The sequence below is a fragment of the Rhinoraja longicauda genome, chromosome 9 (genome assembly GCF_053455715.1).
Source record: "Rhinoraja longicauda isolate Sanriku21f chromosome 9, sRhiLon1.1, whole genome shotgun sequence".
In the NCBI taxonomy this organism is placed as follows: Eukaryota; Metazoa; Chordata; class Chondrichthyes; order Rajiformes; family Arhynchobatidae; genus Rhinoraja; species Rhinoraja longicauda.
Window position 1 is genome coordinate 48132925 of NC_135961.1, and position 23513 is coordinate 48156437.

A 23513-nucleotide genomic window follows, 5' to 3' on the forward strand; every position below is an offset into this window, starting at 1 on the left:
GATCCCCACTCCTCAACACCACCCTACACACACTAGGGACAATTTACATTTATACCAAGCCAATTAACCTACAAACCTCTACGTCTTTGGAGTGTGTGAAGGAACCAAAGATCTCGGAGAAAACCTATGCAGGTCACAGGGAGAACATACAAACCCTGTACAGACAGTACCCGTAGTCAGGATTGAACCTGGGACTCTGGCAGTGCAAGTGTGGTAAGGCAGCAACTCTACTGCTGCGCCACCATGACACCTGCTAGATGCAGGAAAAATGTTCCCAATGTTGGGCAAGTCCAGAACCCGGGGCCACAGTCGTAGAATAAAGGGAAGGCCGTTTAAAACTGCGGTGAGAAAAAACTTGTGAATTTGTGGAATTCTCTGCCATAGGGCAGTGGAAGCCAAATCACTGCATGGATTTAAGAGAGAGTTAGATAGAGCTCTAGGGGCTAGTGGAATCACGGGATATGGGGAGAAGGCAGGCACGGGTTATTGATTGGGAACGATCGGCCATGATCACAATGAATGGCGGTGCTGGCTCGAAGGGCCAAATGGCCTCCTCCTGCACCTATTTTCTATGTTTCTACACCCTGCGTGCTGCAAGATTACTAGCCCCTAACCTGCACTTTTAACCACTTTGTGTAAATAGCTAATCTAGTTCAGTTGCTGGTTAATGATAATCCCCAGATATCTATATTGCGGATTCGGTTAAGTAAATCCCAGTGAATGTCAGGAGATGATAGTTGGATTTTCTCGTTTGTTATTGTCACAGCCTGGCACTTGTGCAGGTGAATCTTACTTGCTGCCTATCAGCCTATTGTTAGACATGGTTCAGGCCTTTCGGCATTTGGACGTAGAATGGCTTCAGTATCTGTGGAGTCATAAATGGTGCTGAACATTTATGGTGCAATCATCAGCGCACATCCCTCCTTCTGACCTTACGACTGAAGGTAATTGATGAAGCAGATGAATGTGGCTGAGCCCTGGACACGAAGCTGAGGAACTCCTGCAGAGATGTTCTGTGGCTGAGATGACTCCAGTCACCACAACCATCTTCCTTTGTGCTAGTGTGTAGGAAGGAACTGCGGATGCTGGTTTAAACCGAGGATCGACAAAATATTCTCCACCATGATCCCAGTGGGCTTCCTGCCTAGCTAGCCCGAAACAAAGCGCGTGATTGGCCAATTGGCATCCGACTCAAATGACAAACGTGCTTTGATTGGACAATTATTACTTGGAAATTTTACAAGATTTGAGTTTTTTCCCCCCTATTTTAAAAATATGTGCAGATTTTGTTCTTGACGAGTTTCAGGTATAATTTCTATAATATTTTTACACAATATGTTATAAATACAGGTTACAGCAGAAAGATATTACCTCCAACAGAGGTCCTTGGTACTGCCCTCCATGTCTTCACAGTGAGACAGAACGGTGATCCATGATGGATCCTACTGAAAGATTCATAATAACACAACCCCTTTGTGAATTTCTAGATTTATTTTAAAGCATGGAGATACATTGTTATGATATTGGTGCCTTTTGAGTCATAATTATGGAACAGCAGAGATTGCAGTGCCTATTTCAGGGGCCTGCTGTTTCTCCAGTATTTAGCACAAGGCCCAATCTCTTGTTCTCTTCAGTAATAGAATCAATGAGGACATCAAGCTCAGTCTACAAATTGGTTACTAAGATTTTGGTGATCTTGGAGTGGAGATAGCAAAGAATTGTTCATTCTATAGTTTAACTCAATATTATAGAGAATGATTGAGGAGTGGGTGGTGTAATGACAGTGTCCTGCCAGACCTTAGCCTGCACTTGAATTAGATTTGCCGTGGACAATTTTGTTGTGATTACAGTCACACGACACATTAGGCTGACATAAGTTATCAATAAATTTACAAGACATATTTTAGAGGATATGCCATAACCTTTCACAATTGACAAAGTTAAAAACCACACAATGTTGAGAAGGGCCTTGTACATTTATAGGTACATGAATGTTATGTGAAATGAAGATCACAGCTATTGTACTTTGATGTACAATCTGCATCGCAGTTTTGGGATGTGCACACCGAATACAGAGAGGTAGTTCAGAAGGATCTTTATGACTTTCGTCGTGGCAGAACGCTTCCCCACCTCCCTGTTATAACGGCAAATTTATCATCTTGATTCCTTGGCATGTTCTTCTCTTTCCAGTACACATGAACAATAAACAAATGTCCCAATAATTATGTATGTAGCAGAAAACAAGTAGTAACGGGTCACGTTATCCTTCCAAATCCTGGTGTTTACAAGTTCAGCACTGGAAGGCTATGAAATTTGGATAACAAGTACAAGAAAAGAATGCTTGTTTTGCCTGAATGAAATCCAGACTGTTCAGAGCCATTGATTGACTGACTGTCTAAAACAATAACAGGTTGTTTTCTTAAAGTATGACCAGGCTTAAATCTCCAAGAGAAAGGCAAACTATATCAACGACTTTGTATTTGATCATTGTGTCCCTATTTGACAGATTTTAATTACAACCAGCGATATCAGATTGAAAATAACTATTAAAGACAAATATATACTGTGTACAAAGCCCAGTTGTCACCATAGTATTGTGATCGTTTGACATAGCATTTCTGTCTGCAGCAACTCCAAACTCACATTTAATAACATCCACCATATTCTTTGTGAATTCCCAGTAACAAGTCCTGTAATGATGGTGCAATGTTTAGAACAAAAAAAGTCACATAACAGCAGAGGATATCTTACGATATTAACAAATTAACTAGTTTGCTCAGCAAAGCATTGTTTCCAAAGGTTTCAGTTCATTTTCAGTTAACTATTAATAAACTGTAGAGAGATGATATAAAACGATGATCCACAATTTTAAGCTTGTAAAAATCTTTGGACACAAGTCAGAAATATCCAGATAATTATTTGAGATAAAAGGGCTGTAGGTTTGTCCAATATCAAATATTCCCAAGGGTTCAATTATACCAAAATGCAATCTGCACAAATTTGCAGCTCATCAATAATGCATGCAAAAGTCTCCAAATGCACGGATATATTTGAGGAGTTTTTTTGCCCTGTTCTGTTCAACATCTTACCTAATTCCTTGTCTAACATCAGGTTTTTCATAAATTCATCATCACCTGGTCATATCCCTCTTTCTGCTGGGCCTTATAGTAATAAAGATACGACCAGGATCTCAAGCCTTAGAATCAATAACACCAAAGGTCATAATAAACGTTTCCAAGCATGAGATCAATCCAATATTGGTGGCTGGGGAATTGAATAAATTAAATTAATTGGAATTATAAACCTGATCTCAGTAAGTTACCATTGGACTGGGCAATCGGAAAAACTCATCTTGTTTACTTATGACCTAAAGAGAAAGAAACCAGCCACCTTCCATTCACCTAGCCAACAGATCGATGTGCATGGGTTTTAAACACCTCGGAAAAGGCCTAGCAAAACAGTCAGCTGTTCAGGATGGACAATGAATAATAATTTCATTACCGTGTCACATGAAAAGAAGCTACCAGAACATACTGCCTTTCCAATAGAACTATTTACCTTCATAAACATCACATGATGTAGTTAAATGTCATTTACAAAAGCAAGTGCTTTCAATACAACAACTTTCAATAATACAACAAAATATCAGCCTACATAATGGGCTAATGTCAGCTGTGGTTCAGTGGGTGAACTTTTGGTCTAGTTGGAATAACAGTGGGTTCAGCTCCCATTCCAGAGAATAGGTCACTAAATTCTAGACTGATACTCTAGTGCTATAAAGCAAATGTTTTCAAGCTTTCTTTTCAAACAACCAACTTTAAGCAAATGGTTCACCCATGCAACCCAATAATAACAAGCTCCACATTTGGTGCACCAATGTTTGTTGACGAGCAAAGACAGCATGTCTGAGACACACTTGTGGGTCACAAGTCCCAGTATGAACATTGCTTTAAAAGCAATTAGTATTGCTTTAGTATCCATGCTAATGCTATATCTATTTGGAGATTTTATCTGAAGAATATTTGTCCCCTAACAGACCGCATACCCAATGTCCAGTTTAACATGGAAGATGTGGCTACATAGCCAAATTTCCCCACATTGCTTCACGAGAACAATTTGAGAACGCTTACATGGGGGAACACATTAGGCATTAAGACACTGACTAATGGTATGATCAAAGAGGTAGGTTTGAGGAATCATTACGAAATGAAGGAAAATTACAGAAACAATAAGATTAGGGAGTCAAAAACAGGGCTGTAAAATATCCTACCGGCACTAGCCAAGCAGTCAAGTCAGATGTACCAAATAAATCCAAGGTCAAAATTTCTAAGAATTCAAAGAGGCTATTGTGAGATTTAAACATCAGGGATAGAATATTAATTGCAGGATTAAACATTTAATTACAAAACATTATGGACTCTAAGTCATGAGAGCTAATGCAGAAGTGAAAAAGGGGGGCAGTAAACAGAAATATTAATTCAATAGTTTTAATTTAAGACTTTTTATAGGGCATTGCATATGCCAACCACAATGTTATGCTAAGCAAGATTGGAGCCCCTGAAACAGATTGGCACAGCTTCACTGATCATCGCATACCATAAACAGCAGCAAGATCACACCTGCGGAAGCATCATAAAAACAGCAAACAATTAAAATCGAAGCTTGTATTGATGCCAGGAACATGACCAAGCTCATTTGGAGATCTGACACTGGAACAATAGGCATCTTTTTTTAATGATGTATTTACATAAAGCAGCCCCATGCTCAAGGAAAGGTCACAAGTATTTGTGTTTCAAACGTCAGGGGGTTACAACCTCATCATTTCATCCCCCATATCAATAGACAATAGGTGCAGGAGTAGGCCATTCAGTCCTTCGAGCCAGCACCGCCATTCAATGCGATCATGGCTGATCACTCTCAATCAGTACCCCGTTCCTGCCTTCTCCCCATACCCCCTCACTCCGCTATCCTTAAGAGCTCTATCCAGCTCTCTCTTGAAAGCATCCAACGAACTGGCCTCCACTGCCTTCTGAGGCAGAGAATTCCACACCTTCACCACCCTCTGACTGAAAAAGTTCTTCCTCATCTCCGTTCTAAATGGCCTACCCCTTATTCTCAAATTGTGGCCCCTTGTTCTGGACTCCCCCAACATTGGGAACATGTTATCTGCCTCTAATGTGTCCAATCCCCTAATTATCTTATATGTTTCAATAAGATCCCCCCTCATCCTTCTAAATTCCAGTGTATACAAGCCCAATCGCTCCAGCCTTTCAACATACGACAGTCCCGCCATTCCGGGAATTAACCTAGTGAACCTACGCTGCACGCCCTCCATAGCAAGAATATCCTTCCTCAAATTTGGAGACCAAAACTGCACACAGTACTCCAGGTGCGGTCTCACCAGGGCCCGGTACAACTGTAGAAGGACCTCTTTGCTCCTATACTCAACTCCTCTTGTTACGAAGGCCAACATTCCATTGGCTTTCTTCACTGCCTGCTGAACCTGCATGCTTCCTTTCATTGACTGATGCACTAGGACACCCAGATCTCGTTGAACTCCCCCTCCTCCTAACTTGACACCATTCAGATAATAATCTGCCTTTCTATTCTTACTTCCAAAGTGAATAACCTCACACTTATCTACATTAAACTGCATCTGCCATGTATCCGCCCACTCACACAACCTGTCCAAGTCACCCTGCAGCCTTATTGCATCTTCCTCACAATTCACACTACCCCCCAACTTAGTATCATCTGCAAATTTGCTAATGGTACTTTTAATCCCTTCGTCTAAGTCATTAATGTATATCACCTTATCCTAACTAGGTAAGGGATGCCAGCAGCTCTGATTTCCCCCCCCAGTTCTTTATATTGGACCCAGAGTTGATGTAAAAATTCCCCAATGCAAATATTCCATGAGTATGTATTATAACTTTCAAGTGTAATAAGTGATTCACATTGAAATTTAGCAACTGTTGATATACCTCAGAAGGCAGCAGCTCCTCCACTGACAACTGACATCTGTGTTTCTTAATTTAGACAACATTACCGAGAACTTGCAAAATGACTAAATGCATTGTTATGCAACCAGTTATCAGCAAGCAGGCCCGGTTGAATACATTGCACTCTAGCAGCCCGATGCAAAATGGAATAAGATCGTACCAGTCTGTTGTTACATATGTGGCACAATGTATTCCCTCCGAGTCAGACCCACTGTGGATAACAAGCATCAATTAATTAGCTCTGCACACATAGGATGCTGCTGAACACCTTAATTACTGCAAATTTATTTTACTTCTTGCTACGATCCACGTTCAGGTGCAAAAAGCCCTCTGGTAACACCTGATTTGCCCTGTTTCACTTGAGCAGAGGCAACAAAGCAGTTATTTATGAATCCAGTGGCAAGCCATCCTTTTAGTCAGCTGCTACACTTAGCTGGGGAATAGCATAAACATTGAGGCAGGCTGCCATGCAACTAACTGCTGAAGCTGGCTGACTCTGAACCGATCCAAAGTAAACTTCATCTGTATACCAGAAGACAATTCAGAATCTTTATTCACTAGCTGGCCCCAGATTCAAGTTAGAATGTGCAACAAAGAGCAGCTGGATTTACAGCACAGTACTGTAGCTGCCTGGCAGGCAAACTTATTACACACAATTTTTAAAAATTGCAGCGGGGAGATAATGGATCACCCTTGAGGGTTAAATGGGATGGGATGGGGGAGCAAGGTTATGAGGTGGAATTGTAGAATGTTAGAAGTAAACATCTCAGGCTCCCTGTATTTTAAAACAATATAGACATAAAACCTTGCATTTATACAAGACTTTTACACAATCGGTAATCTTCCCAAATATCTTTATGCCAGTAAAGTTATATCAAAATATTATTTACAGGATATGGGCATCAACAAAGCCAACATTTATTATCCATCTTTAACTATCCATAAGGAGGTTATGGTGAACAACAATCTTGCATTGGTGGAGTTCACCTCCATTGAGGAAGGAGCTCCAGAATTTATACTGATAAATAATGAAAGAATAGCCATATACTTCAGTCTGATAGTAGGTAATGTGGAGGCAAACTACTGGTGGTGGTCTTCCACTGAGCTGCTGTCCTTGAACCTATTGGAGGTGGGAGTCAAGTATTTTGGAGATACTGTTGTTTCAATGCAGAGACAATGCATATAGGAGCCATAGTGCAGGGGTGGTACTCGGAGTGAATATTTAGGTATTTGATGGGCTCACTATCAAGGTGCCTGCTTTGACCAAATGCTATCAAATGTGTTGCTGAAGTGTATGTCATTATCCTCCTAATTGTGCTTGTAAAGGGTGGATAGGCTCCGTAGTGTCAGATGAGTCACGCAGAAGCACACGAGCCTCTGACCTCTTATAGAGTCTGTATTTATATACTGTCATCCAGGAAAAAGTCACCTTTATTACGTGCAATCCACAACAGCAAAAGATCAAGAGACACGATGATTTGCAATGAAAAACCTAGCGTAAACAGAGCGAGTACTTTCCCTTTTAGAACACCATTAATTTCAAATAAAAGTACTTAAATCATCAATGTTGCACTGGTCAATCTTGAATTCAGACATTGTTTAGAAGCGTGATAGCCAAGCCTGATGTGGGAGGCTAGGAATCCAGACTTGGCAGACATTACACACCTGTTAAGTACTCTCTCGCTCAGAACAATGGGAGCACGTGCTTGACAGCAAAAGGTCTTGCTGCCCGATCTAGGTATTTTTTGCATTCAGAGCTCCACTCCCACGGTGCTCAGTGAAACAGACCTCACATGCAGCATTAACAGAAGGCAGAGAAAAACATTTAAGATTTAAAATGAAGACTAATCTACATTTAGACGTCAAATTTTCTTTCACAACGATCCACTTTCTCTTCAATTAATTTTGAAGCTAAATTTTACTAAGTGACGTTGGAATACTGTAATACGAGATGAGAAATCTTAAACCTCAAATTAAAGGTCTCAGAAGGCACAATGGCAATCAGCTTAAAATCAATGCAATCTTTTTTCCAAAGGGGAGGTGGGGCTTACGGGGAAGAAATTGGAGAGTCACACCCGAAAGCCAACAATGACAGGGTTGGCAGCAATATGGGAGAATGCTGCCCACCTGTCTGCTTGACAGCAAAGACGATTAGGTCAGGCTGACCGAACACGGGAAATAATTTATAAATAGAGAAACGATTAAGTAAAATTGGCTCTCTATTCTCATTCAAGTGAACTATTACTTTTCTTGCTCAATGGAATTATTACCATGTCTCGCATTTTACAGCTAAATACAAGGTATTTCCCTGCTTGATTACATTTCTGTAAAAAGTCTATGTGAAATTATTTTTGCTTAAAACGGCTAGATGACGCCATGGCGCAAAACTGCCAGGAGGATCCAGAGACCGTGCTAAATTAAAAATAGATATAATTTTATTGATACTAGATAATGAACTTGCACTTATTCAGCATCCCTTGCGATAAGAAATATTAAAGTGCTTTCACGTACAATGAAATACGTTTGAATCGTAGTCACTCCTATAATGCAGAAAAGAAAGCAACTAATCTGCAAAACAGCAATGGAATAATGATCAAATAATCTGTTTAAATTATGCTGATATAGGGATTAATATTGGCCATGGCATCAAAGTCAACTCACCTGGTCTCTGAAATAGTACCAAGGGATCTTTTCTCAGCAAAGACCTCAGGCAAGGCTTCAAGTAATGTTTCATCTTGAAGACACACCTCTGACAATGCAGCATTTCTTCAATACTGCACTAGAGCATCAGCCTAGCTTTTGTGCTCAAATCTCAAGTTTGAAACTCATTGTGTACCATTTACGAGAGTGCAATCAATTGAGCACAGGTCTACAGTTGAGAATTTATCACTCGCAAGAATTGGAAGCAATGAATTGAATTAATCTCCATACTTCACTGAAGTAGCAGGTTAAAGATCTTTCCTGGTACTGCATATGTACTGCGTATGTCCCACAAGTCCTAGAAACCTACATTAAAATGAAGAATTTAAGTCCAGCGTCCAGGAAGAATTTAGCTAGCCCCATGCAATTCAGCAAATTAAATTACGCTGTATAAAACCCTTGCAGAATTAGCAGACATATCATTAAACGAGAAATAAAGCAACAATAGCAAAGACTGATGGGTTAGTACTAAAGCACATTGGCTTTTGCTATTTTCCTTGAATGTGGTAGAGACACGTGGTTGAGGGGGAAATCTGTTTACCTAATGGTTAGACTGTGGAATACTATCAAAGAGCAACTAAATAAAAGGCACAGATGAATTCGAGGGGAAACAAATGCATGAGAGAAATATCAGAAAGGAAGGTGGGAGGAGGCTTGTAAGAAGCATAAATGCCACAGATAATTGGGCTGAATGCCTACTTCTGTGTTGTACATTCCAAAATCTAAAGAAGAAAACTTTTAATTATATATGCTCGTATTGACATAAATATCAAATAAGTTCAAAGAGTATGTTTTTTTTAAAAGGCACACTGGAATGCGATTTCCTTATTTGGTCCACAAATTCCTGACAATTTGCAAAGAAAACAGAGAGTTTGGTGTTTAACAAGCTTCACATATATATATATATTAGATGGGTCTGGACCATTTGGGTCCAAATGTCTTCTGCGGTCGCTCTTGTGGGCGCGGCAACCCCTGTTGGGTGCAAACCTTTCCTGCGGGCCTGGCAACCCTCCCCCACCAGATCCAAAACTCTCCTGTGGGCCTGGCAACCCTCCGTGCAACCCTCTCCCAACAGCCGACCTGTGGACCCGTTGTCGGCAGGGGAGTATCCCCCGGGGCCGTTGGCGGGCGAGGGGGGACAGGGAAGGGGAGAGGCAGCCACGCCGGCCCAGGGCATCCATCGCTTCGGACAGAACGAGCTGTGGACCCGTTGGGTAGAAACCTCTCCTGCAGCGGCAGCTTGGTGGTGACGGCCACCTTGTTCGACCCTCTGCCGCCGCGCTGGACCACGGGAGGAAGATCAGGCACGGGGCACACCAGGACGGGCACCGGTCCTCCCGGCGGGTGGAGGGGGAGAGCGCATTTATTAAAGTTTATGAAGTTAATTGTTTTTAGGAAGTAACAAAACTTGATTTATTGAGACCGCGGGGGAATGGTGAGTAGGGTGGGTCTAAATTGTTGCGCTATCGTGTACCGTTTTGGCTGTATTTTGAGAACAAATCTATCCAAAAACAAGATGAGAGATTTAGTAAGATCTTGTGCATATATATTATATATATATCCGTATGTAAATATATGTTTTTCTGTGATTTTGTCAAAACGGTAAACCAGAGCGCCACAATTTTTGTCACACCCCTTTCCCGCACTCTCTCTTCCCCCCCCCCACCACCAACCTCCCTCCCCTTCCAAATGGCCAGCAATGTACGTGCATATATACAATGGGAACCAGCCAAGACAATTACTCAACATGTGATCTCAAATACCAGACAATGAGAGTTACAAAATAAGGAAAAGAACAAAATAAGAATTAAACGGCAGCAAAACGTGTTATTCAGAAAGGTTACAGTATTCAAAACACAAACATTTCTGGTGACAGAGTTTAGATGTGGTATAATTTATCACCATATGAAAAAAAGGGCTAGAATTACTCCACCTGTTGCCACCCAATAATTCTTCCCTTGCTGAATGAAAATGAATACCATGCTTTTAAATTCATTAGCAATTTTAGTAATCAACAACCAAAGACACTATTTTTACACGTAGATGACAAGACTGTAGTCCCAAAACGATACATCAGCATCCAAAATAAAATACAACAGAATTAACATATTTAGAGCACAGAACACGGAAAAGGGCCCTTCAGCCCACCGAGTCTGCGTCAACTATCCACCAGCTATGTACACCACTCGGTCTTTCTGTCTAAAGCAGTTTCTTGGACAATATGAATTGGGTTCTGAAATGACCAACGAGACCCTTGCCAAATCCACAGACCAAGGAAGCCACTTCTAATCTAAGGCGGCAGGAGTAGGACATTCAGCACATTCAATAACAATACAGCTTTCTTTTATACTAGTGCAACTTCCTGGCACTTACCCCTCCCATTCTCTTAAAATCTAAAAACCTATCCATCTTTCTTGGATATAATCTGCAACTGAGTTAGCACCGCACAACATGGCAATATGTCCTTCAGCCCACCAAGTCCATGCCAACTAACACCCAATCACACTGATCTCACTTTTATTCCCCATTATCAGGCCCCCTCCCCCTGCCCACAGATTCCACCATTTACCTATGCACTCAATGCACTATTTGCAATGCCCGCAAAGGAACCCATGCTTTTTTGGGATGTGATAGGAAACTGGAACACACAGAAATTCTGTGAAGTTACAGGAGTACATGCAAACATTACACGGACAGCACTGGTGGTCAGTATTGATCCCGGATCACTGAAGCTAAGAGCAGCAACTCCATTACTTATGCCACCATTCAGCCCTTGAGTAGAGATTTCAAAACATTTGCTATCCACTGAATGAAAAAAAATACTTCTTTGTCCTGAAAGGCTGACCTGTCTTTTGGGGCTCTTATGCCTGCTTCAAGGCACCGCAGCCAGGGAAACATCAGTATGATGAAAGGTCCTAACCAGAAACATTGCCTATCCATGTTCGCTGGAGATGCCTGACCCAGTTACTCTAGCACTGTGTAAGAAGGAACTGCAGATGCTGGCTTAAACCGAAGATAAGACACAAAAAGCTGGAGTAACTCAGCGGGACAAGCAGCATCTCTGGAGAGAAGGAATGGATGACGTTTCAGGTCGAGACCTAAGTCTGAAGAAGGGTTTTGACCCAAAACGTCACCCATTGCTTCTCTCCAGAGAAGTTGCCTGTCCCACTGAGTTACTCCAGCTTTTTGTTACTCTAGCACTGTCTTTTTGTGTAAACCAGCAACTGCAGTTCCTTGTTTCTACAAACACCTACTATGCAGTGTGGGCACAAATTGCTTGATGGAATGGACGGATGAGGAGAGTGCCTCTTCCATCATTTTGGCCAGTTATTTAGAGGTTTGGGGGTCTTTCCAGGATGATCCATCTGCACTTTATTTGGCCATTGGCCAGATAATCCTACAAGTCAGTAAGAATGTCATAACTTTTCCCCAAGGAAGTTTGGAGGCCATCCTTGAATCACTTTCTTCATCCTTCTCGGATGGAGCTTGAAGTAAAGCATCCATTTTATAAGATTGCCTTCAGGCCTGGGAAATATGACCTAATCATAAGAACCAACTGAGGGCAGTCAGAGCCTCGGATTGGATTCTGATCTTTATTTACTTATTCTGTCAATGGATTTGGGAGATTTTGCAGAGTGAGCATTGGTGGTGGTACTTCACCATCAAAGTGGCTTTGATAGGTTAAAAATGTTTCAAATGCATATTGGAAACTCTAATTTAAAAGACACTAGACCAAGTGGACCGGTTGGGCCCAAACCTCTATTGGTGCAGCACCCTCTCCTCCCCCCTCCACCTCCCCCCTTTCACTTCACCCCCAATGCATCCCCCTCAACCCCCCTTATCCTCCCTCCTTCCCCCCTCCCTCCCTAGGAGATAGATTTAAACTTTAAAATGTAAATAACTTTACAAATATAACACTGATTTCAATGAAACTTCTTCCATTAGCACCAAAAGGACGACGGTGAGTAAGGTGGGCCTAAAATGCTGTCCCCAGGTTTGCTGGTTTCTCTTAGATGCATTTAGAAGCACATAATATTAAAATAAGTAAAGTCATTTCAAGATACCATAAAATACTTGTGTTTAACCAATTTATTTACCGTCAGGACATTTGACAAGTAGATTGGAGGCGACAGTTTGACGGTCAGGTAAGCGTGGGAATTTTCGCGATGTTTATGGCCATCAGCGATTACTTTTAAAGTAGTGCTCCCAACCCAGATATGCAACCCAGAAACCAGATATGAATCTCGCGTACATTTTCAAAGAATGCCCACACTTTTCACAAAAATCCATTTAACCACTTTTAAAATTAAATTTCTTAATACTGCCAAATAGTAAACTGGAAGTCAATCCAGTTTATGCCTTGTTACCATGAAGCTTGGTTTTTAAGTAACCCATACAAGATGTTATAGTTCAAAACTCTCAGGTACTTACCGACCTGTCAGTGATTTCAGCGAAAATTAGGACACCAGAGAAGCATTGACAGCGTGGGAATTTCACAATGTTTCCGAAGACGATGTAACCTCAACCTGACTCGGCATTGTCGTGGTCATTGTCGTCAGGTAAAAGAAAATTTTGGCGATCTGCTACGACTTTGACAGTCGCCGGCAGTCGCCTAAATTTTTTTTGCCTAAGTGGGACAGGCCCTTTAGGACCCAAAACAAACAGCATGATAACATGCACCATCCGGCCTCGCATAAGAAATGTTTTGAGTCATCAGAGGAACTGCTTATCAAATACAAAGCTTAACAGTTATCAGAAAGGTGATTAAAAAAAAGCTTTGGGTGGAGAGGGAGGAGACAGAAGAATCCAGCAACTGTATGGTGATGATTTTAATGCTGTTGTGAAGCAGAGTTAACCAGAAATACACTTACTTTTTGATGGCCAATTTCTCTGCTGTTATATTGAACAGCAAACCTGCCATTATGAAACCACATTGAAGGAAATAGCAAGGTCGGTGTACAAAGAAAATTTAGTTTATGGGTATACAGTGGTTAGTTGACTCCAAGCTAACCACTGATCACCCATTCACACTTGTTCTACATTTGAACACTTTTTCATCCACTCCCTACACACCAGGGGCAATTTACAGAAGCCAATTAACCAACAACCCCTCATGTCTTTGGGATATGCGGGGAAACCGGAGGAAACCCACCCAGTCACAGCGAGAACATGTGAACCCCACACGGACAACACCAGAGGTCAGGATCAAACCTGGATCTCTGGTGCTGTGAGGCAGCAGCTCTACCAGCTGCACCACTGTGCCGTCCAAAAAAAGGAGTGTTTTCTTTCAGTAGGAATATAAAATGCATGTCGAAGGAAAGTATAGCAACCCACACTAACCTCTCAGTCTCCCTCATTCTCTTGAATGTTGCAACACAAATTTGCATGTAGACACACTGCTAAAATAGCAAGGACAGTGGCCGAGAAAGATTAATGGAATATCTTCCCGTTTACACCTTCATGACAAGAAGTAGGCAGAAATAACGATTAGGTCGTGCTAGTTTAGAGATACAGCATGGAAACAGGCCTTTCGGCCCACCAGATCTGCGCTGTCCAACGATCACCTGTAAACCAGTTCCAACCATACACACAAGGTGCAATTTTCAGAGGCTAATTAACCTACAAACCTGCACATCTTTGGAATGTGGGAGGAAACAGAGCATCCATAGAAAAGCCACGTGGTCACAGGGAGAACGTACAAACTCCGTACAGATAGCATCCCAGACAGGATCGAACCCGGGTTTCTGGCACTGTAAGGCAGCAAATCGACCGCTGTGCCACTGTACCATTCTACAGGTCATTCCTGAAGTACTGGGAACAGTTCTTGGCATTCGGGTATGGATACACTGGGTTTACAGATTGTAAAGCAGATTTTCCTGGACTTTTAGATGCAAGAGATGTCTTGGTTTAAGTCTGTATAATATCAAGAGGAATTACCTTGGGGGAAAAAAAGCTGTTTCTGCTGTTGAGGGAATCTATGGCTCAGGGGCATTGTCTAAATATCAGCTACACCGTTCCGCAATATTGTCGGCAAACACTTTCAAATGCAAAAGTCTGTAGAAGTTTGGAACACTTGTGCAATGATGTCAGTTTGCCTCAGCAATGAATTGTCATTAGTTAAGACTTTAAAAATTAAAAATAACTAGAAACCATTCTGTGAAGTAATGAATCCACCCCCATAAACTGTTATAGCCAATTATTCACTCCTTACCATTCATAATTCTATATGCACAATTAAAAAAGCAATAAAAATCGGACACAATGTACTTGGACTACCAGACTCTATAAATATTCCCTGAAATGAGTCACGGTTGAAAGAATTTCTTTGTATATTTCTGGCCACAACTATCCAAAAGCAAACTGCTGCAGTTGCTGGAAGTCTGAAAAATAAACAGGAACTGCTGTAAATGCTCAGAAGATCAGGTAACATTTATCAAAAATAGGAAAAGAATTGACATATGATGAAGGAAGATCATCGATCGAAGCACAAACACTTCCTATTTTCACAGACGCTGAGTGACCTGCTGAGCATTTGCGCATTTCCTATTTTTATTACTGGCCACAACTAGTTGACTGGACTGCGCACAGAACTAATCTGATTTTCGCGACTGCAATGAACAAATGTTTCTGTAGATACCTCCAAGGAACAAGGAGATCAAGCGTAAGTAAAAGTATTCTCTTTTTTTTCCTGCATGACCACAACAAGGTAGCGTGCTTTAAGGACTACTGTCCAGTGGCTGACATCCACCATTAAGAGCTTTTAGAGGCTCTTCATGCCGCACATCCTCTTCAACCTCCCAGACAGCCCTGATCCGCTGCAGTTCACCTTTCGTCACAACTCAACAGCAGATGTGGCCTTATATTCATCCCTAGAACATCTGAGGAAGACAGCAACGTTGGACTCCTATTAATTGACAATAGCTCTGCCTTCATAACATCATAATTCCAATTAAATATATCCAAATTCCTTGAACTAGGACTCAACACCCCCTATGCAACAGGATCCTTGACTTCCTGGCCACAATCGGTAAGTTAGGTGACAAAACATCCGCCATGATAACTCTCAACACTAATGCCTCGCAAGGCTGTGTTCTCAACCTCACAACTGAGTGGCCAAATTTTGCTCTAACTCCATTTACAAGATTGCAGATGAACCACTGTAGCAAGCCGGATCTCAAACAATGACAAGACAAAGTATGGTAAGGAGATGTAGTGCTTTGTAAAATGGTATCAACAGCAACCTCTCCTCAATGTCAGCAAAACACAAAAAAAGCAAGACTTCAGGATACGGGGTGGAGTACGTGCCCCAGTCTGTATCAACGGTGCTGAAGTGGGAAGGCCGAGAGCACTTAATTACCGTCTGTAATCAATCTGTAAATGTCATCAATAATTTGTCTTGGTCCAGCCACATTGACACTATGGCCAATTAAGCACATCAATGTTTCTACTTCCTCAGAAGTCTAAAGAAATTCTGCAGGTCTCCAATAACTATCAATTTCTGTAGATGCACCATAGAAATCATCCCATCACAGCTTGGTTTGGTAACAGCTCTGCCCATGACTGCAATAAATTGCAGACAGTTGTGAACTCACCACCGGCCATCACACAAACTAGCCTCCCTCAGCCCCCATTATTGACTTCATCTACTCTTCACATAGCCTTGGGAAAGCAGCCAACATAATCAAGGACCACTCACACCCTGGTCATTCTCCCTTCTCTCCTGTCCCGTCAGACAGAAGATACAAAAGCTTGAAAGCATATACCAGCAGAGTCAAAAAGTGCTTCTTCCCCAGTGTTGTCAGGCTTGTGAATGGGCCTCTCATATGCTACGGGTGTAATCCAAATCTACCTCGTGGCAGCCCTTACAATCTTATTTAAATCTGCAGTTTTCTCTGCAGCTGTAACATGATATTCTACAATTGTTAATTTTCTCTCTGTAAAAATCCGTTGTACTCAAGTAAAATATGACTTGCTTGGAAATCACACAAAACAAAGGTTTTCACTATATCTTGGTATACACAATACCTATACGAACAATAGGTATCAATACCTATAATTAACTGGCACATTTTGGAGCATTGCGATCAAAGTTACAAGATGCAGAGTAACAATTACAACTCAGGTGTGCAGACACTTCTTCTCACAGATGGTAGTGGAGGATTCCTCTAGATTCAGAATGAATGTGCCAAACATGGCCATTCAGTCTATTGCATCTAAGTTGACTCCTTTGATTAACAATCCCATCAGGTCTATTGCTTTCTTACCCAAATTATTCTCTCTCAAGGGCTTACCGATCCCATGTGACAAGGATCTCCTTTCCAAATGTGGAGGAAGGAACTGCAGATGCTGGTTTAAACTGAAGATACACACAAACTGCTGGAAATAGACACAAAATGTCACCCACCTTCTCTCCAGAAATGCTGCCTGTCCCACTGAGTTACTTCAGCATTTTGTGTCTATCTCCTTTCCAATCTTACCAACCATCCTCCTGCTGTTTTGTACAGTTCAATATGTGGTCAACTCAATTCCATATCAAAGTGTCCATTGCCCTGATGCAGGATTGACTCAAAACATCGACATACACCATTTGCCTCCAATGACGCTGTTTGATCCAATGAGTTATTAACGATTTCCTCTTTGTTCTGAGATTTCAGGATCTGTAGTCTCTTTTATATTGATGTGCCAAAACATTATGACCACCTTCTTAATATGCTTTTGGTCCTACGTGTACTGCCGACCCGCCGAGGCATGGACTCTACAAGACCCCTGAATGTGTCAAGTGGTGTCTGGCGTCAAAACATTAGCAGCAGATCCTTCAAGTCCTGTAAGTTGCGAGGTGGAGCTGCCGTGGATCGGACTTGTCGATCCAGCACATCCCACAGATGCTCAATCGGATTGAGATCAGGAGAATTTGACATAATCGAGGACCACTCACACCCTGGTCATTCTCCATTCTCTCCTGTCCCGTCAGACAGAAGATACAAAAGCCCCGGTCATCATGGCCATGGGCGTCCAACACCCTGTCGCAGTTTGTAGTTTGTTCCTCCTCGGACCACTGTTGGTAGGTACTCACCACTGCTGACCGGGAGCGCCCCACAAGCCTTGTCGTTTCAGAAATGCTTTGATCCAGTCTCCTGGCCATAACAATTTGGCCTTTGTCAAAGACACTCAGGTCTTTACTCCTGCCCATTTCTCCTGCACCCAACACATCAACTTCAAGAATGGACTGTTCACTTGCTGCCTAATATATCCCACCCCTTGATAGGTGCCATTGTAACAAGATAATCAATGTTATTCACTTCACCTGTCAGTGGTCATAATGTTTTGGCTCATCGGTATATCTTCATTGCTTAAACAAGGTCTGGAAGGTTAGACCACATGGAATCCAAGGTGAGCTAGCCAATAGCAAATTTGGCTTAGAGGAAGGAGTCAAGGGGTAGTTATGGATGGTTGTGTGTCTTACTCAAAGCCTTTGAGCTGTGATTTGCCACAGAGGGTCAGTGCTGTCTCCATGCGTTTTAGTGGATGAGGAATCATAACTAAGATTCCAACAGGATCAGTATTGAGTATTAAAGCTGGAACATCATGATGCAGCTGTCCGTCATTGGTGAGACCTTACTTGGAGAACCGTGTGCAGTTCTGGTCACACATCTATAAGGAAGGATGTCATTAAGCTGGGAAGGGTTCAAAAGAGACTATCTAGGCACTTAGGTTATACGGAGAGGCTGTATATGGGACTATTATGGGAAGTCGAGGGCGACCTTATTCACATGTACAAGATCATGTGGGGCATGGATAAAATAAGCACACTATCCTTTCCCCCAGCGAAAAAGATTCTAAAACTAGAGGGCACAGGCCTATGGTAAGAGATTTAAGAGGGACTTCATGGGCATTTTGTTCACTCAGAAGGAAGTCTGAATCTGGAATGAGCTGTCAGAAGAAGCTATAAAAGCAGATACATTTCTACTTGTAAAAACATTTGGATAGATATATGGATAGAAAGGGTTTAGACAATAGGTGGAAGAGTAGGCCATTCGGCCCTTCGAGCCAGCACCGCCATTCACCATGATCAAAGCTGATCATGCACAATCAGCATCCCGTTCCTGCCTTCTCCCCATATCCCCTGACTCCACTATCATTAAGAGCTCTTTCTAACTCTCTCTTGAAAGCATCCAGAGAATTGGCCTCCACTGCCTTCTGAGGCAGAGAATTCCACAGCTTCACAACTCTCTGAGTGAAAAAGTTCCTCCTCATTTCCGTTCAAAATGGCCTACCACTTATTCTTAAACTGTGGCCCCTGGTTCGGGGCTCCCCCAACATCGGGAACATGTTTCCTGCCTCTAACGTGTCCAATCCCTTAATAATCTTATATGTTTCAATAAGATCCCCTCTCATCCGTCTAAATTCCAGAGTATACAAGCCCAGTCGCTCCAGTCTTTCAACGTACGATAGTCCCGCCATTCCGGGAATTAACGAACCTACGCTGCACTCCTTCAATAGCAAGAATGTCCTGCCTCACGTTTGGAGACCAAAACCGCACACAATACTCCAGTTGTGGTCTCACTAGGGCCCTGTACAACTGCAGAAGGACCTCTTTGCTCCTATACTCAACTCCCCTTGTTATGAAGGCCAACATTCCATTGGCTTTCTTCACTGCCTGCTGTACCTGCATGCTTCCTTTCAGTGACTGATGCACGAGGACACCCAGATCTCATTGTACGCTCCCTTTTCCTAACTTGACACCATTCAGATAATAATCTGCCTTCCTGTTGTTACCTCCAAAGTGGAGAACCTCACACTTATCCACATTAAACTGCATCTGCCATCTGCCATGCATCCGGCCACTCACACAACCTGTCCAAGTCACCCTGCAACCTCATAACATCTTCCTCACAGTTCACACTGCCACCCAGCTTTGTGTCATCTGCAAATTTGCTGATGTTACTTTTAATCCCTTCATCCAAGTCATTAATGTATATTGTAAATAGCTGCGGTCCCAGCACCGAGCCTTGCGGTACCCCACTAGTCACTGCCTGCCATTCTGAAAGAGACCCATTTATCCCCACTCTTTGCTTTCTGTCTCCCAACCAATTTTCTATCCATGTCAGTACCCTACCCCCAATACCATGCGCTCTAATTTTGCCCACTACTCTCCTATGTGGGACCTTGTCGAAGGCTTTCTGAAAATCAAGGTACACTACATCCACCGGCTCTCCCTTGTCCATTTTCCTAGTTACATCCTCATTCCCCTTCGTAAATCCATGCTGACTCGGAACGATCCTGTTACTGCTATCCAAATGCTCCGCAATTTCGTCTTATATAATTGACTCTGGCACCTTCCCCACCACCGATGTCAGACTAACTGGTCTATAATTTCCTGTTTTCTCTCTCCCTCCTTTCTTAAAAAGTTGGATAAGATTAGCTACCTTCCAATCCACAGGAACTGATTCTGAATCTATAGAACATTGGAAAATGATCACCAATGTTTCCACGATTTCCAGGGCCACCTCCTTAAGTACCCTGGAATGCAGACCATCAGGCCCTGGGGATTTATCAGCCTTCAGTCCCATCAGTCTACCCAACACCATTTCCTGCCTAATGTGAATTTTCTTCAGTTCTTCCATCACCCTAGCATCTCTGGCCACTAGAACATCTGGGATGTTTAGAGGGCTATAGACCAAATGTCACTAGTCCTGTGGGCCCACTTCGTTGGAACAAACAATGTGGTCCAAAGGCCCTGTTGCCATATTGTATAGCTACCCTATAGACAGGGTAAATGCGCAGAATAGGGGAATCAAGATAGAGGATATAAGTTTAAGGTGAGAGGGGAAAGGTTTAATAGGAAACCACAAAACCACTTTTTCCACACAAAGGGTGGTGGGTGTATGGGACAAGCTTCCAAAGGAGGTAGTCGAGGCAGGTACTGTCACAACATTCAAGACACATATAGGAAAGGTTTAAAAGGATATGAGCCAAATGCAGGTAGTGGAGGCTCATGTAGATGGGGCATCTTGATAATCATGTGTAAATTGGGCCGAAGGGCCCATTTCCATGCTATATGGCTCAGTGACAAGGATTTAGCAAGCATGCAAAGGTTTAGTGCAAGGCACGGGAATGATTTATTCGCATGTTTCCAGGGGTGGGGGGAATTTCAGTGGCAACATTTGGCTTGGGTAACGATGGTTATTTGATTTGGTGCAAAGTAGGATAGATTTAACCAAGAGATAAACAATCATCACCAGTTAGGGGCGGCACAGTGGTGCAGCGGTGGAGTTTCCGCCTGACAATGCCAGAGACACGGTTCAATCTTGACCTGGGTGCTGTCTGTACGGAGTTTTCACGTACTCCCCATGACCATGTGGGTTTTCTCCGGGAGCTCCGGTTTCTTTCCACATTCCAAAGATGAGCAGGTCTGTATGTTATGTGGCTTCAGTAAAATTGTAAATTGTCCCTAATGTATAGGATAGTACTAGAGTGCGGGGATCGTTGGTCGGCGCGGAGTCAGTGGGCCGATGGGCCTGTTTCCATGCTGTATCTCTAAATTAAACGGTAAAAAGAGAGAAGCTCACTATTTCCATAATAATGATTCAAGGACAATGGGAAAAAAGGTTACATTTGAGGCAAAAGATAGAGGAAAAATAAGACAAAAAATGTTTTATGACTGGGAATGGTAGACACAAAATGCTGGAGTAACTCAGTGGGTCAGGCAGCATCTCGGGAGAGAAGGAATGAGTGATGTTTCGGGTCGAGACCCTTCTTCAGACTGATGCTTATGACTGGGAATGTTTGACTTCAAGAAGGCAAAGAGACAGCAGATGTGAGTATCTTCAGCAGAAAAAAACAGCTCACAACCGAAAACATCTACTGTCCATTTCCCTACATCGGTGCTGTCTGACGCACTGAGTTCCTCCTTTGTTTTTGTTTTGTAGGGTTGTGGGAGAAAGTGGGAAATGGGACCGATGGGATTACAAGATCTGGAGCTAGCACAATCTCAATGCACTATCTCAAAATCTACCACTTTAAAACCTGGACAATACATGTCCACACAATCACTATGTGACTCAATCTCCATTCAGATCCAACCATTCTGATTCCATATGCTCTCCTCAAATCGATGCAAAGTGTACGGTCTCAATGCACATATGCCAATCAAAAAACAAAAGAGGATTCCACCAGTTTAAATGTGGATAACTCCACCAGTGCTCTGGATTCTAATTCAAAATCCGTAGGAAGGACATTACTGCAATGTTTTTTCTGCCCATAAATGCACTAATAAGACATGTCTTTCCTTGTCCTTAATCATGTTCAACCAATGCACATACAAAATTAGCTTCCGTGAACCCAGCTCAGTACACAAGCTATTTACATCTGCAGAGAAGGGACAAAGATTTATGAGAATGTTTCCAGAATTTTATTGTGGGGATGTTGCTAGGGCTCAAAAATTCCAGTTATGCAGAAAGATTAGATGGGCTAAAGTTCACTTGATTTTACAGCAGCCTGAAGGATGGTGTCTAAAATGATAAGTGTAGAACGCAAAACGGAACCTAATTTCCTAAACTGAGAAAGTAGATAGGTATACAGACTCATTAACTGACAAAGATTTACATAGTTGCGAGAGGCGCAAATGAACCCACCCGTGATTGTGCCACCAAACCACCCCATACTCTCTCCCGTATCCAACCCTCCACCAGAACTACATAGATCGAAACCCACGGCAACTGTAATCAGACATACACAAAAATCAGCACCCATACACAGGACACCCAACCCACCACTGCGATAGGTAACATTCACTGTACAAAAACATCAGTTCCCCTCACCTCCCAGCGCTGCGCACAAGGCGGGGGTGTATTTGAGAGCCTCTCCTCTCCCTGCGGTACTCACTGTTGCTGGACTTGAGATCTCGGTGGATGATAGGCACGATGGCCTCGGCGTGCAGGTAGCTCATGCCCCGGGCGATCTGCACGGCCCAGTTGACGAGGGTGCGGGGCGGGATGCGGCGGCCGGCCAGCGCCCGGTTGAGGGGGCCTCCCTGCGCGTACTCCATCACCAGGCACAGGTTGGGTTCCTGCAGGCAGACCCCGCGCAGTGCGATGATGTTGCGGTGCCGCAACATGGAGAAGAGCCTGGCCTCCCGCCGGGCGCTCTCGGCCATGGCGCCGGCCTCCTCGTCAGGGTCTCGGCGGGCCGCCTTCACGGCCACGGGCTGCCCCTGCCAGGTGCCGCGGTACACCTTGCCGAAGCCGCCCACGCCGATAATCTCCTGCAGGCTCAGCTGGCTGAACTCGATCTCGGTGGCCTGGGCCCCGGCCTGTCCTCCGTGCTCGCCCGCCTTCGGCCTGGGCCGCGCCGGCTGGCGGGTCACATAATTGGCCGGGAATATGCCGACCCGCTCGCCGATCTTGCCCGTCCACCAGCCCTCGTCGCCCGACACCTTGGCGTCGGTGGACAGCACCTCCAGCACGTCTCCCCGCCGCAGGCTCAGCTCGTCCTCGGCGCTCGCCTCGTACTCGAACACCGCCGTCCAGAACGGCCCGGCTGCGGGCCCGAGGCCGAGGCCGGAGTCGGGGCCTGGGCTGCCTGGTCCGCCGCCATCCCGCTCCCCGGCCTCCGGGTTGAACAGGCCCTCGAAGAGATCCATAGCCACCGCGCCGCCGCGGCCTCGGGTCGCACTCATCAGCCGAGCCGGGCGAGAGCAGCAGCAGCTGCAGCAGCAGCGGTGGCCGCCTTCAGCCCCCCCGCCGCCGCCGCCCGGCCCCGCGCCCGCTCCGGCTCCATGGACACGGCCCAGTTCCCCAGGAATTCCGCTCA

General features: G+C 43.6%; 1 protein-coding gene across 1 annotated transcript in view; it reads right to left on the reverse strand.

Annotated features, from left to right (window-relative positions):
- The window catches only part of LOC144596713 (mitogen-activated protein kinase kinase kinase 21-like), a 90441-nt gene extending 66928 nt beyond the window's left edge, over positions 1 to 23513 (reverse strand). The window contains exon 1 of the mRNA XM_078405430.1: positions 22587 to 23513. Coding sequence (XP_078261556.1) covers positions 22587 to 23379 — 793 coding nt within the window. The 5' untranslated portion in view covers positions 23380 to 23513. The remainder of the gene's footprint in view (positions 1 to 22586) is intronic.